We start from the raw sequence: 15,726 nt of genomic DNA on the forward strand, positions 1-15,726 counted from the left end.
CATGCACTGTATAGTACTGTCAGAAATACACTAACCCCATCTGCAAGCAGGAAATGGGCTAGGTCTCTAAAACCTGTTCTGCTTTTTCCTCTCTCTGGCATTCTCTGTGATGATCCTCATTCAGTATGTAAAATAGAAACATATTCAAATAAAGAAAGCTCCCTGTAGCGAAAATGAATGGGACTATCTGCATAAAGCATTTTGCTTACAACCTGAGCTAAATGTTTACTGACATCCCCGGAGCTTAGGGAAAAGCAGAGTCTGTCCTTGTCGGTATTTCAGTGGAGACCTTGCACAGTAGAGTGGGGTTGGTGAGCTTTCTCTCTCGCTCACTGTCTCTCGGAAGATCTGTAGTGTCATTTTAGATCCGTTGTCAGGCTGTGACTTTGACCCTGTACACTGTGGACATTGAGAATCTCAGGACACTTCTGAAGAAGTGTAGGGGTGTTAACCACGGTGTCTTGGTCGGATTCCAGTCTAAATTCTATCCTGACTTCCATTCTCCTGCTCCTATAAATAGGGATAAGGCATCCCTGAAAGCGATATGGTGGTGGATTTGTTCTGTTAAATATCTTACTGCTGTCAAGGAGACAGTTGCTTTTCTTGGCTCAGCCAAACAAGTGCTTCTAATATCATTACAGTGACATCACTGTGTTCCACTGCTGCCTGCTGATCTCTCTCGGACTGACCTTTGCAGTCTTGCTGCTGGGCAGATAGTGGGCTTGAGTATAATATTGGGTGACAATTTAATCAATGTTGATCAGTGATCATCCTGCAGTTAACTAAGCACGCTAGTTTAGGACCCTGGAATACAGAACGAGCAGATGTTTTCTATGCTACAGCAGTACAAACTCCAGGGTGAACCACCAACAATTCAAGAGTGTAGAATAACAAAATAAAAAATAAATGGCAACTTTTTAAAGTAGATGTGATGGGATGGAAAGCCTGTGTTGGTCAATAGATGAGCAGTCAGGGCTTTGTATTCCTAATGCTTGTGCTGAAGGGTTTAATCCTTAGCGGTTCTATTGCAATTATTCCTATCCGGTCCAATGTCGGTTCCTGTCCGACATCAAAAAGATGCAAAAAAACGGGTTTCTAGTCATTTTTTTCTCTGGAAAAAACCGAGAAAACTATTCAATGGCTGAGTGGGAACGACAGGAGCCGAGACAAGCCGAAAAAAAAAAAAGGGTGTATCTCATGAATAATCATACTTGCCTCTGGCATCAGATAGGGGCGGTCATAAGGAAACAAGCTGGCTGCTACTGCATCAGCGCTCAGAGAATATCACGGACATTTTCAGAGCTTTTTTCAGATGTTATAGTAATAAAATAATGACTTGGATCGCATTATTGATGCGTTTGGTGATAAAACGAGTGATCAGGAGATGATTGATCGGTATGTGCGACTATTATTATTATTATTATTATTATTATTATTATTATTATTATTATTATTATTATTAATTTATTTGCATATGTGAAAGCTATAGTGAACGAAAGGGTGGGGCGGGGCTGGAGATGCCTAGTGAGTGCTTTGTTTATATGCAGGGCCTTTTAAATCCGTTTGACTGTGGGGAAAAAAAAAATACTTTTAAACAGCGCGTCTAAAATTAACTACGCGTGTGAAAATAAATTGGACCTGACGCGCCTGACACGCACTTAATAAATGGACTGCAAAGGGTTAAAGAAGAGCGAGGTACAATAGGGGGTGATGATTCATCTGATGGTTTGATTAAATAAGTCACACTACCAATAGGGCATATTGGTGAAGTTACAGCATCAAATGCTCAGTAAATCAGTGCTGGTGTTTTTAACCTTTGCATGTGAAAAAGCCTAATGCTTGTAAGCATACTAACAATAAAGTAAGTGCTGTACATGCTTATTCCTTTTGCTACAACTGAAATTGAGCAGATCAAAGTGAAACAGAATGGCCCTGTTTGAGACACCCAGAAAAGGGCTGTTGCTAAATATAGATATGTGATACAGCTCAAATACTAAGACATGCAATGACAGCTTCTTCCAGCCACACGTCACCCTGCAGTTCATATTCCACACAAACAGACTGCTTTGGCTTTCTCATCGAATAAAGAATACACATCTGTGGAAGTCTTGTGAAGAACACTGTTAGATCTGGAGCGAATGGTTTGTAGCAGCCCAGTGGCAGTGCCCTAGTGGGTAATTTCACCCATTGATTTGTATCAGGAAAGTAACCTGCACAGTGTTAAATGTGAAAGATCCTAAGTCTAGACGGTAGCAGTTAAGCGTGCCTCGTATAATACAAAGTGGATTATTAAATAAAAGCCTGGCAGAAAACTCTTCAATGTAATGGTCCAGGATGGCATGTTGCACTGTTGGTTTGCGGTGAAATGGTGATTGGATCCCTAGCAAACATCATGACTTCTTTAGGCAGGGAAATCTTGAACTCTATCAGCAAAGTTATTCTTCAGATTTATCAAGAAATCTGTCATCACATTGGCGACTTTGGCTGATGATGAGACGATAAAGTCACGCAGCTTTGGGAAGTGGAGAAGTTTTGGCAAATTTAAATCAAATGAAAAGAGAAACAACTTTTTTTGAAAGGCATTCAGTTTCTCAACAAGGTCGATTTTATGGTCTCATCCCTTCCCTGTAGATCCAAATTGAGTTCCAAATCGCAGAAGTGATCCAATGCTTACCTTTACTGAGCCAGCGAACATCGTTATGCACTAGCAGATCATGATGGTCTGCGGACATGTCGGCTAACAACTGACGGAACAGATGATGTTGGAGGCTTGATGTAGATCAGATGAACTTTATGATTGCCATCACCGTGTCCATTGCATCTTTCAGCTCATTACAAAGCACAAAACACTTTGATGGATAATGCAATGCAAGGACTGCATCTGTGGTGCTAAAGCCGACAGCCTCGCTATCAGACCTTTTATCCTTCCTGTCATCGAAACACCATCCGTAACTAGAAGACATACTTTATGCAGGTCAAGTCCATGCTCATCGAAAAACGAAGTAATGTTTTGAAAAGTAACCTTACCACTAGTGTAGCTTTCCAATGGGAGTAAAGCTAGCATTTCTTCACAGAAACATTTCCCATCAAAAAAACGCACCTACATACACAGCTTTGCGTTAGACTTTGCGTTAGGTACAGTTGGTAAAATAAATAAGTATTTATTGGTCCACTCGTTGAATCTGTGATTTTCACCATCAAGCTTTTGCTTCTTACTAGCTAGAGTAGAGAGAACGATGTTTATTTAACTTTGAAAATTAGCAACACGAGTAAAAAAGTAAAATCACCCACAGAGAACGCAAAGCAGAACTCAATGGAACTGGATTGCGTGAGTCGCTCGGAGTGGCTAGTGACTGGAAAGGGGTGGTGTGTTGCGCGCGGTTTGCCAGGTACAGAATCACAAATTGATTTAAGATGTTTCTGTTTTTGTTTGTTCTTTTCCATATTTATTTTAGCTAATATATCGTTTTTGCTGGCTGTCGGCAGGCCACTTACTTGGTAGTCCCTTGCGGGCTGCTCGTTGAAGAGTGCTGCCCAATGAGGACAGTGTGTGTGAATCGTGAATGCAGCAGTTTTTAAATCGATGTAAGATTATCCCAATACTGTGCCGACCCGTAAAACAATAACAGCGAGGCTGGAAAATTGTGCTGCAGCTGTTCATACAAAACTTTCAAAGAGAGAAAAAGTTGCGATTTTACCACAGACTCGTGGACCCCATTCCCCAATCTTTCCAGAGGTGGAAGGCTTTTTCCACTTGAAATTGTTCTGTATGATTTTGGACCGAACGGCCGTTTTTGTTTAGTACAATTCCAGTTTTTATACTGGAAAGACTGCACTAAAGTACAGGACCTCTGAGACACACTTCAGACAGGTAGGCCAGGCTTCTCTCTAACAATTGAATGTAAAGCTTGTGTGAGTACATGAATTTGAACACGTTGTTATTTAGTGATACTCGACCACATACAGTTAACTGCACAGGAAGGTAAGCATTATATAAATTACTAAATATATTACTTGATTGTGTGTTCGATTTGACATTTAAAAATTGGACTCGTACTCTGAAATTGTATTGCTCAAGTACAAGCAATATACTTCTCAAATTCCACCCTTACTATCAAACACTGCAAACCTTTTTGATCTCTGAGGCAGACATTTTAATATCAGTCACAGTGCTCTTTCCAATTCTAAAATACTATGCTATTTTATCCCTGGAAAAATTATTTCAATTGTAAGCACAACTCGCTTTCCTGTAGCCATTTTGCATTAGCACTGTACAGTGGGTAATGTTGCTGAAGAACTTTATTTATTTAATTTTTTTTTTTTTTAAATAACCATATGATTTTGGGCAAAGTTACTAACAGGTTCCTTTTTTGTTGTGTTAAATGAGCCTTTAAGAAACATACTATTCTAAATACATTAAACTATCCATTGAATATGTATATAGATTATATAGTTGTATAGTATATAGTTATATCTCTACTGACAACTTTAATTAGAACAAAGAGGACATTTTAAATATAAACATTTCAATATATACTTTGGTGTGTGTGTGGTTGTTGTTTTGTTGTTGTTTCTAGTTTAAGTCTTTACAATGTTAAAACATTATTTATAGAACTAAAGTCATTGTATTTATCTTGCTCTTATTTTTATTATTACTTGTACTGTGATTCTTGAAATGTATTTTTGTTTACGACTGTAAATCGCCCTGGATAAGGGAAATAAATAATAATAAATAATAATTTGCTTGTTTAGGGTTTCTTTGCTTGGAAAATACTAATCAGGGCTGCGTGCGTGTGTAGATATGGTTTAAACGCTGACACTGCATAGCATTTACATGTTCATAAAAATGTACCAAAAGCACATCCCTAACGCATAGACCTACATATATTTGCAAACTTTTAATCTGGGTTGCTGTCAATTACATATTTAAACAAACCATATGCAATATGGATGTACAGTGACTTATATATATTTAAAAGTCACCACTATTGTAATAACTTCCTATTTGTACTGCAGATCAGCAGTATACTGTAACTCTGTCTTTGCAGGTGTGGGTGAGACTGCAGTTCACATTGTGGCACTGTACAGTAGGTACATGTCATGCTGCCTGTACTACACTTTGTGCAGCATTAAAAATAAATGGCAAGGGAATGTTTTCCACACCACTAGATAATACAACTTTTTAGAGTATTGATGGAACAAGGCTCTCGGGGACAGGTACACGCGTCCTTTACGCACTAATGGTCTGTTGGGACTCTCAGGTTTCCAGTTGTCTGCTTCCCCGGGATGCGCCTCTGTCCGTCTGACTGTGTGTGTGTGTGTGTGTGTGTGTGTGTGTGTACAGTAGTTCTCGCTGTGGAGAACTGGAAAACATGGACCTGGGTATGTCTTGGATCGGAGTGGACTGAACACTATATAAGAAGAACATAAGAAAGTTTACAAACAAGAGGAGGCCATTCAGCCCATCTTGCTCGTTTGGTTGTTAGTAGCTTATTGATCCCAGAATCTCATCAAGCAGCTTCTTGAAGGATCCCAGGTTGTCAGCTTCAACAACATTACTGGGGAGTTGGTTCCATACCCTCACAATTCTCTGTGTGAAAAAGTGCTTCCTATTTTCTGTTCTGAATGCCCCTTTATCTAATCTCCATTTGTGACGCCTGGTCCTTGTTTCTTTTTTCAGGTCAAAAAAGTCCCCTGGGTCGACATTGTCTATACCTTTTAGGATTTTGAATGCTTGAATCAGATCACCGCGTAGTCTTCTTTGTTCAAGACTGAATAGATTAATTCTTTTAGCCTTTTTTACAAAATGTTTTAAATATCAATAAACTAGGGGATATAAGCAGATAATGTTTCATGAACTAAATTTATAAGGGTTTTTTTTTTCCTTATTACTGATAATGTAATGAAACTATTTTATTTAATATTTACTTTGAGAAAATAATCGAGTAGTGTCCATTATTGCTCATAAAGACCCTGAGAATAAACAGTCATTATTGTAATTTGCCCAAACAACAGAACTTTCAGGAAGTATTCGTAGAATAACATGTAGCTCTAAGCAGAATACATAATAATAATAAAAAAATACTTAATGTTTGTTTCGGATCCCCAGGGGGGTGGCTCCCGATCAATCCCTTCGCAGCATGTTGTGCGTGTGGCCGTGAACATTCTGCAGCCCTGCCTGTGCGGATGGCTTTTCTTGATGTTTTAGCAGTAGTTGAAACTGGAACAGTACCGTACTCCCCTGAAAAAAGACCCTCCTTTGCTTCCCTGTTTTGACAGAGGAGCTGTTGGTGGAACGGACATGGTGGATCACTCCGTTCACAGGGGAGGAGAGATGATGTCCCTGGGACTACATGACAGGTACTGTGCAGTGTATGTGCCTTGTATTCATTCTACTGTCTCTTACACTGGAAATGTGTCATGTGTAAATCTGCACAAACATGTAGGCTGTTCATTCTGATTAGAGGGCATTACTGTCTGGTCTGCCCTTAAATTTCCCGAGCTTCGTTTACATATTGGTGAATCGATGCATCAAATTAGAACCGTATGAAGTCTCCTGATGCCAGTTTGCATTAACCTTGAGTGTGTGAGAGTGCGCTTCTTTTGTTAAACTCAAGTCCTTTGTATTTCTTTTTTTATAATCTGGAATGTTCTAATATGAATGTTTTTGTGTTTAACTATTATGCAGAAAAGTGTTTTTAGTTATTGGATCTTCTGTCATTTTGAAAAAGAAAACGTCAATGCATTGATTATCGTTGATTATTGCCTATATGATAATCGAAGAAGAAATTAAGTTTGCTGATTGCACCGATACTGTCTGGTACACTGAAGCTGTTAATTTGGAAGGTAAACGCCCACTACCTTTACTGTTATTTGAAACATTTTAAATCTCTAATTTTACAGATTGATTAACCTTTTCAGTGTTTAGCTTTCCTTGTGTTTCACTGTCTTAAAGCTACAGCTGTGGCCAAAAGTTTTGCATTAACCTATAGTGTTAATTTTGCTTCATTAAGTCAAATGAAACTTGCTGAATAATGTTGTGTAAACATATTGAAATACATACCCTGGACAATACTAAAATAGTCTTCAAGTTTTTCATATTTTGAAACATCGATACAATAAGTTCAATGCAGCTCAATCTGACATGCTCTGTTGACTGTCAGTAGAAAATCTTCTCCCGGACTCTCTCTGTCCCACAACCCTGTGTGCAGCGTGATGGAGTTCCCAGAGAGAATCAGTGGAGTGTGTAATACAGAAGCTTTCATGTAAACCACTTTAAATATGGACAGGTACAGTACTGCGCAAAAGTTTTAGGCAGGTGTGAAAAAATGCTGTAAAGTAAGAATGCTTTAAAAAATAGACATGTTAATAGTTTATATTTATCAATTAACAAAATGCAAAGTGAGTGAACAGAAGAAAAATCTACATCAAATCAATATTTGGTGTGAGCACCCTTTGTCTTCAAAACAGCATCAATTCTTCTAGGTACACTTGCACACAGTTTTTGAAGGAACTTGGCAGGTAGGTTGGCCCAAACAACTTGGAGAACTAACCACAGTGTGGATTTAGGCAGCCTCAGTTGCTTCTCTCTCTTCATGTAATCCCAGACAGACTCGATGATGTTGAGATCAGGGCTCTGTGGGGGCCATACCATCACTTCCAGGACTCTTTGTTCTTTACGCTGAAGATAGTTCTTAATGACTTTCGCTGTATGTTTGGGGTCGTTGTCATGCTGCAGAATAAATTTGGGGCCAATGAGATGCCTCCCTGATGGTATTGCATGATGGATAAGTATCTGCCTGTACTTCTCAGCATTGAGGAGACCATTAATTCTGACCAAATCCCCAACTCCATTTGCAGAAATGCAGCCCCAAACTTGCAAGGAACCTCCACCATGCTTTACTGTTGCCTGCAGACACTCATTCGTGTACCGCTCTCCAGCCCTTCGGCGAACAAACTGCCTTCTGCTACAGCCAAATATTTCAAATTTTGACTCATCAGTCCAGAGCACCTGCTGCCATTTTTCTGCACCCCAGTTTCTGTGTTTTCGTGCATAGTTGAGTCGCTTGGCCTTGTTTCCACGTCGGAGGTATGGCTTTTTGGCCGCAAGTCTTCCATGAAGGCCACTTCTGACCAGACTTCTCCGGACAGTAGATGGGTGTACCAGGGTCCCACTGTTTTCTGCCAATTCTGAGCTGATGGCACTGCTGGACATCTTCCGATTGCGAAGGGAAGTAAGCATGATGTGTCTCTCATTTGCTGCAGTAAGTTTCCTTGGCCGACCACTGCGTCTACGGTCCTCAACGTTGCCCGTTTCTTTGTGCTTCTTCAAAAGAGCTTGGACAGCACATCTGGAAACCCCTGTCTGCCTTGAAATTTCTGCCTGGGAGAGACCTTGCTGATGCAGTATAACTACCTTGTGTCTTGTTGCTTTGCTCAGTCTTGCCATGGTGTATGACTTTTGACAGTAAACTGTCTTCAGCAACCTCACCTTATTAGCTGAGTTTGGCTGTTCCTCACACAGTTTTATTCCTCTTACACAGCTGTTTCTGTTTCAGTTAATGATTGTGTTTCAACCTACATATTGAATTGATGATCATTAGCACCTGTTTGGTATAATTGTTGAATCATACACCTGACTATATGCCTACAAAATCCCTGACTTTGTGCAAGTGTACCTAGAAGAATTGATGCTGTTTTGAAGGCAAAGGGTGGTCACACCAAATATGGATTTGATTTAGATTTTTCTTCTGTTCACTCACTTTGCATTTAGTTAATTGATAAATATAATCTATTAACATGTCTATTTTTGAAAGCATTCTTACTTTACAGCATTTTTTCACACCTGCCTAAAACTTTTGCACAGTACTGTATATCGCAACAGTATCGATCTTGTACTGGAGTTGAAAAGTGTTATCGTATCGGTATATTCTAAACCCAAACTAATTTTACCAGTTGTTTTGATACAAGTGTAATTAAATGTCATGGTGGACCAAATGGCCTGCGGGCAGCCTTCCATCCCCAACCCAACCTCTCAATAAAAAAAAAGAAAAAGCTGCGGTCGGTTGAAAACAAATCCAAAAGGAATAAAGTGTGTCCTTGTAAACTCCAAATACATATCAGTAAAAATAATGTAGCATCTGTGTTGCATCTATTAAGAGACATATTAGTTTACTTTAACATTCCGATATGTTGAAAGTGAAACGGAACTCAAAATGTCGGCTGTTCAGCCGGTGCCCCCCACATTTATCAAGTGGTTTTGAGTGACACATTTTCGAATTTGGTATTTTTGGTATATTTGGTAGGGCTGCCTATTATCGCTGTCAAGTCTGTCACACTCACACCTGATGTTTTAAAGCTGATCGCAAAAATATGTGCTACTTTTGAATTAACTTTGTTTTTGTGCATTCTTGTGTATGAGGGTTCCAGTACCATAGCAAGACTTAAATGTAATACAATATGTAGTTGTATGCAAAACCTGATATACAATGTATTGTTTATCCCACAATCACCAAGCACTTTGGAATCAGCAAGAAATATATTGTAGCGGCCAGCTATGTGTGGGGGTTCTGGCTGTTAATGAAGACACAGCGAAAGCAGTAAAACTGCTTTTTTATTTTTATCAAACTGTTCTCACGCTGTTTTATTCAAAGGGCCTCTCTCTCTCTCTCTCTCTCTCTCTCTCTCTCTCTCTCTCTCTCTCTCTCTCTCTCTCTCTCTCTCTCTCTCTCTCTCTCTCTCTCTCTCTCTCTCTCTCTCTCTCTCTCTCTCTCATATATTCCCTGCTCTACTCAATTCCCTCAATTGGCACACAGCATGCCCTTTTATGGATACTGACTCCGCCCACTCATCACCCATTGGCCCATCGATATCCACTCGCATTCATACACACACATACGCAGAACTGACATGCAAGCAGGCTGCTAGGGAGAGAGATTAGCTGGCGAAACACTCACACACCCACTCACATCAGCAGACAACACAGGAAACATTATGTGTACAATATACAGTTCGTTGTGTTTGCCTCGCTGCTACTATATATGAAGATCATATGGGGAATCCCCCATGACAGCCCCCTTGCGGCAACATTACAGTAAAGCTTCGCCCTTGATACAGCCCTGCCAATTAGGCTTCCGCAGGCCAGACGACACATGTCCGCAGGCCGCCATTTGCTGACCACTGATATACAGGATATAAAATATCTAAATTTAAGTTCATGTATTTCGCAGTCTAGTATGAAATGTACTCATTACCTCATGGGTATTTATCCTAAAGACCTTGATTTCCTGAATAAGATATATCAAAGCTGACTCAAAGAAGAAGCCCACAACTTCACTTTCGCTTCTTCTTTTATTTATTATCACAACAATGCTGTGAATCAGCAATAAAAGAAGCAGCGAAAGAGAAATTGTGGGCTGCTTCTTTTCAAGTCCAGATAAGAGTAGTTTATTGAAGATAAAAGTTCTGAGTTGCAACAGGTGACAACAGTTTGCAGGTATCCTCTCCAAGCACAGATCAGAGCAATACAAAGAACATTTCAGTATTCTCAGTTTAATGCAGTCTTTCAGTGACATCATGATTTTTCTTTAAACCAATCAGACAAAGACACAAATCTCTTATTACTTGGTTAATTGTCCATTGTCTTAACCCTAGCTTCCAAGCATTGGGTTCAATCCAATTTCTCTTTTGAAGTAGCTAGTTTTTAGAACCCTCCTATGAAGACGTGTTTTATATATAGTCTGTAAATATGTTTAACAATGTGTTGGTACCTCTAACACAAAAACAATGATCCACCCTAAATGGCAAATACCTTTCTTGTTAGAACTGGACATCAAAGGAAAGGCCAAAACCTATTTCAGATTGTCTTGGAGCCTTGTCCTAGCAAGGACAAAAGTGACCAGAAAGATCTTTATCAACTTACTGTCTAACTAGGAATTTAACCAGAATCTGACTTCATGTTTAACCCATTCTGTGAGCTGTATTCGAAGACCAAAAATTCATTTATATCTAAATAAAATGTTCCAACATGTGGTAACTGTGGGTCGCAGACCTACCCCGTTTCCAACCGGGTACACATACCGAACAGCAAATGAGGTTACCACCGAACCGTACCGAAGATACTGTGCTGGGTGTACCACCACCATCACCACCACCACCGAACTGTACCGTGCAAGGGTACAGTACAGTACAGCGTGAGTGCTCAGGCACTGTGTGGCTGCTGCACCGATCGGTTCATCTCAGTTCATATTACTGTCTGCTCAGTTCATCACCGTTCAGACTCGCCTCACAGTCGGGGCTTTGGTTTAAACGATCCTTGGTCCAGAACCAGCGGACTTGGTTCGAGTCTTGACTCGCCCTGTTTTCATCTTTTTTTTTACTTCTGCCTGTTTTTCTGTTAAAGTACTGTATACTGTACCAGCCCTGTTACAATAAGTACTGTTTGTATACAGGGTTCATACACCCTTAGAAAACCTTGTAAAGGCTTGTTAATATTCAAGGTCTTGAAAAGCCTTATATTTGGTTGTTTCTTTGGATTGGCCTGGAAAAGCCTTGAAAATTGTGGAACCATTGTTCCACAGTGTTTTAGTTGCGTCTTGCTATGAAAAGTATTCTCGTTCTATCTGTAATCGGAGACGTGCATGCAGTGGTCGAGTTCTGCACTGAATCGCGGAGATGCGCGTTCTTCGAGAGCTGCTGCGTGACGCAACTCAACTCCACCCGCAGAAACCTGTGCAGATTCTGCACAGACCAGCGCAGCTTTGAAAAGTTACTGCGGGAGACTGGCTGTGGCTTTGAACCAAAGAGACGATGCAGAGATCATGAGTGACCTGCTAATTGTAATGCAAATAACCAGTAAAACTACTGCTCAGGGTGATTAGAAAGTATGTTTACCACATCAGTGCACTGTATCATTGGTGTGGTAAACTTTATAATCCTCCTGTACAATGAAGCCGTGAACAGCCTTGTCAACGCTATATTAAATAAATAAATAAATAAATTATTAATCCTGCATAATGTTAATCAATTAAATCAGACTGACTCTGTATAGGTATATAATCCAGAGAAATTTAGAAATGTGTGCTGCGCTCACTGCAAGGTTGGAAGACGGCGATTCTCTAAAAGCTGTGTGTGACGTCAGACAGCAGCCACAAGCAGCTGGCGCAGCAAGCTCTGGGATAGGAGTTTTTTTTTTTGTATGTGAACGTGCTGCATCAGAAAACTGCTGTAAGTATTGTAGTCTTTTCTTTCTTTCTTTCTTTCTTTCTTTCTCTTGTGTTGGATTAATAAATCAACAGAACTTCACCTGTTGTATATGGTTCTAAGTGACTTCCTTTTGTAAAATGTAATCTTTCAGTGATTTACTTTTTGTTTTTTAAACATAATTTATAATACAATATTTTAACTATCTGTATTCATACAGTTCAGTATTTTAATAGATTTGTTTTACCTATTAACCTGTATGCTTTTGTACCATCCTTAAGTAATACTATACTAGCTAGCTAGGTTTGACTGAATTAGCTTATAGTGTATGTGTTGACATGAGCGCATACATTGGTTATTTAAAGTTTGACTGGGCTATTTTAACACAGAAATACCTTTTTAAAATTAGAAATCTTCAGAAAGTGTTTACAATGTCTTTCGATCAGCACTGGTTTACTGTTCAACTCTTTTATGCAGACTATAACATTACGTACCGGTACCAGTATAATTATTTTTCCTACCGAGCTGGTATTGGTATATTAAAACATTAGCTACTGTACCTTATCAGACCTTGTAGGGACCGATGTATAAATTAATTGGATACTTGAAAATGTCAGACTTTCAATCACTGTGCATAAGAAGACTTCAAAGACGCACGTCTGTTTCCATAACATTTCTTTAGGTTTATTTCTGTCTTTTTAATATCCGTACGCTCAACATCCACCTCCTACCTTTTCCACAGTCTCTGCATTTTTGAGTCTATTCAATTTTTTGGGATTTTAAACAAAGGCATTATTTTGTATCTGTTATCTACATGATGCATCAGATTTATCTGTTATCTTGTGACAGAGAGCGAATGAATCCTAGTCAACAATCTCCCTCCTGACCTGTGAGGGCGCTGTATAACAGGAACAGTGTGCTCCGGACTGGATGGTTCGGCAGTTCATTACAGGGTCAGTCGGAAGGCAGCCATCCAGGAAGGGGGCGGAGTCACAATAGCAGAAGTCATTGCCCTAGTATGGTAAGCGACGTATCAGTCGTGGATTGGAGGAGATGTGATTGAACTAGCTATCGGAGGGGGGGTGACCTAAGAGTATTTTAGGGGATGTGTTGATGCAATCTGTTCCTTGGTTATAGTTACGGAAAGACCTGTAAAGGATGTGCAAAACTAAGTAACCGCACCAGTTACACTTAACTGTGTATTCACCACCAGCATGGGAGCACCGCGAAAGGACGTGGAGTGTATTATTATTTTGTGACTGAAACCCTGTATTGTTTGGCTGTGCAATTACACATTGCTGTGTAGTTGCCAGCATTATTATTTAACGGTGCCAAACCGTGAAAACAGATTAAAGAACTGTTTGGACCGTGAACACTGTGTTATTGTTGTTGTTTGAGCACTGCATTACCTCTACCCCTGCCCATTACTAACCACATTGCCACTTATCTACATGATGCATCACATGCACAGAAGTGTGCAGTATTGTCATTGGAATACTTCACTTTCTCAAGCTTGCCTGTGTAGAAACGCAAGCCTCATTACCATGCTAAACACATACAATGGCAATGTCCGGTTGAACTTCTGTGTAAAATATATGCACGAAAGCTTATTTTTAAATACTACAACATCTCAAATAAATGTACATTTTGTACTGCAGTATAACATGATGTTCATCACTGTCTAAAGGCACTCTAGGTGCAAACAGCCTGCCCATCTGCACTGTGGAGGCCATTCTACACATAATGGTTTGGAACTGCAGGCAGTTTAACTAGCCTTGCAGCATTTGTTGCAGAAGGTTCGAGGGAGGCATGTGCTTGTCCGGGCAGACAACGCAACAGTGGTGGCTTACGTCAACCACAGAAGCGGCCTGTGGTTGCCCAGTCTCCATCGCGTGGCCTGTAAATGATACAGTGAATTAAGCATGAAACATAAAAATCTCATTTGCTTGTACAAGTGTTTGCAGTAACACTTTGCAATAAGGCTTCACGTCGTGATGTGACAGCATGTAACACAGACAGCTCTTATGATTACCGTTTATTTTTCAATGAAAACAAGTTTAAATTGCATTGGGTTGGTTCTGCTGTTTTATGATATTAAATACTGCATTTTTACACAACACTTTTGGTCACCGTCCCAGCTGTTGCATGAAACGGGGGGGTGGCAAAGTGGTTTGCAGTGTGCAGGTGTAGAGGTGATGCAGTGCTCAGTAATAACAAACACAACACAGTTCACGGTGAAAAACAGCTCTTTATTTGTGCTGGGTTACTTGTTTGGCAACCTTATATAATAATACCTGGCTCTACACAACGATGTGTATAGCGCAGGTAAACCACGGGGTTCAATCCTGAAATAATAATACTAATAATGACACACACTTTATGCACACATGATCCAATAGTGAGTGCTCCTAGTGCAAGTGGTGATTTAATACAATGATCAGTGACAACAATAGTGCAGTGTATAGTCCGGGTTTGATGCTGGCTTAGCGTGACAGCTCCCAGATATTTAGCTGTCTAGATTAACAAATAACAACAGTTAAACAGACAGATAAGACAACACTAAACACTCACGGTACTTTTTGGCCACATCCCTGATATACCTTCAGTCACTTCCCCTTTGGTAGCGCGTGCAATCACGTCTCCTCCAATCCATGACTGACACATCGCCTACTGCAGTAAGGCGCTGACTTCTAGTATTGTGGCTTCTCCCCCTTTTTGGCTGGCTGACTTCCGACTGACCCTGGAATGAACTGTCAAACCATCCAGTCCGGGGCACACGGTTCCTGTTATACTGCACTCTCACAGGTCGGGAGGGAGAGTGTTGACTCAGATTCATTCACTCTCTGTCACAGGTGGTTACCGTATTCTGCTGATGTTAATACAGCACCTATCTGCGAATACATGCATTTGTATTCGTTGTTGTTGTTGTTAGTTTATTTGTTAACGTCCTTCTCGCACTTCAGTTTATTCAAACGTGATATGCATTTTTCCCCCTTACAGACTGACATTCATAAATATTGACACGTGCTTTTAAAAGGAGAGGTAACATTTTTGTGTTACAGGCACCAATACGCCTAACCCAGAAAAAACTGTTTACAATTTTTTTTTGGTTACACAGAGATCCTAACCCTAACCCATGGAAACTGAACTCCAACACAGAGACCCTAACCTATGGAAACTGATATCCAGCACAGAGATCCTAACCCTAACCCATGGAAACTGCCCACAAACTTCTTCTGAAAACTTTGTTTTACACAAGACAAACCGTGCTTAAAATAAATATAGATGTTTAGCATTTGTATGCATTTACGTATTCCTATAATCAAAGCTAATATGTGAACAATGATCTGTTGGCATTTTTGATTTTCATTTAAATAATTAAGAAGCTCTGCTATAGCACAGTCTTCTATAAAGAAGGCTACATATCAACCAAAGTTCTTTCATTATTTGTATTATATTGTGTTATCTATTGGTCAATTTACCTTTTTAAATACTGTAAAACAAATGCAAGTTGTTATTAAGCTG

At 39.8% G+C, this 15,726-nt stretch overlaps 1 protein-coding gene across 10 annotated transcripts in view; it reads left to right on the forward strand.

Annotated features, from left to right (window-relative positions):
- LOC117412174 (kelch-like protein 13) overlaps nt 1-15,726 on the forward strand; it is a 92,761-nt gene that overhangs the window by 27,920 nt on the left and 49,115 nt on the right. For 4 of the 10 annotated variants that reach the window (XM_034020218.3, XM_034020223.3, XM_034020222.3 and 1 more), the window contains one exon: nt 6,280-6,360. The exons of 3 other annotated variants lie outside the window; for them this stretch is intronic. In XM_034020218.3, the coding sequence (XP_033876109.2) occupies nt 6,280-6,360 (81 nt within the window). Of the gene's footprint in view, nt 1-6,279; nt 6,373-15,726 lie in introns of those variants that run through there. 3 more of the 10 variants (XM_058988993.1, XM_058988994.1, XM_058988995.1) reach the window with 1 other exon arrangement.

This window comes from Acipenser ruthenus, chromosome 16 (genome assembly GCF_902713425.1).
Source record: "Acipenser ruthenus chromosome 16, fAciRut3.2 maternal haplotype, whole genome shotgun sequence".
Taxonomy (NCBI): Eukaryota; Metazoa; Chordata; class Actinopteri; order Acipenseriformes; family Acipenseridae; genus Acipenser; species Acipenser ruthenus.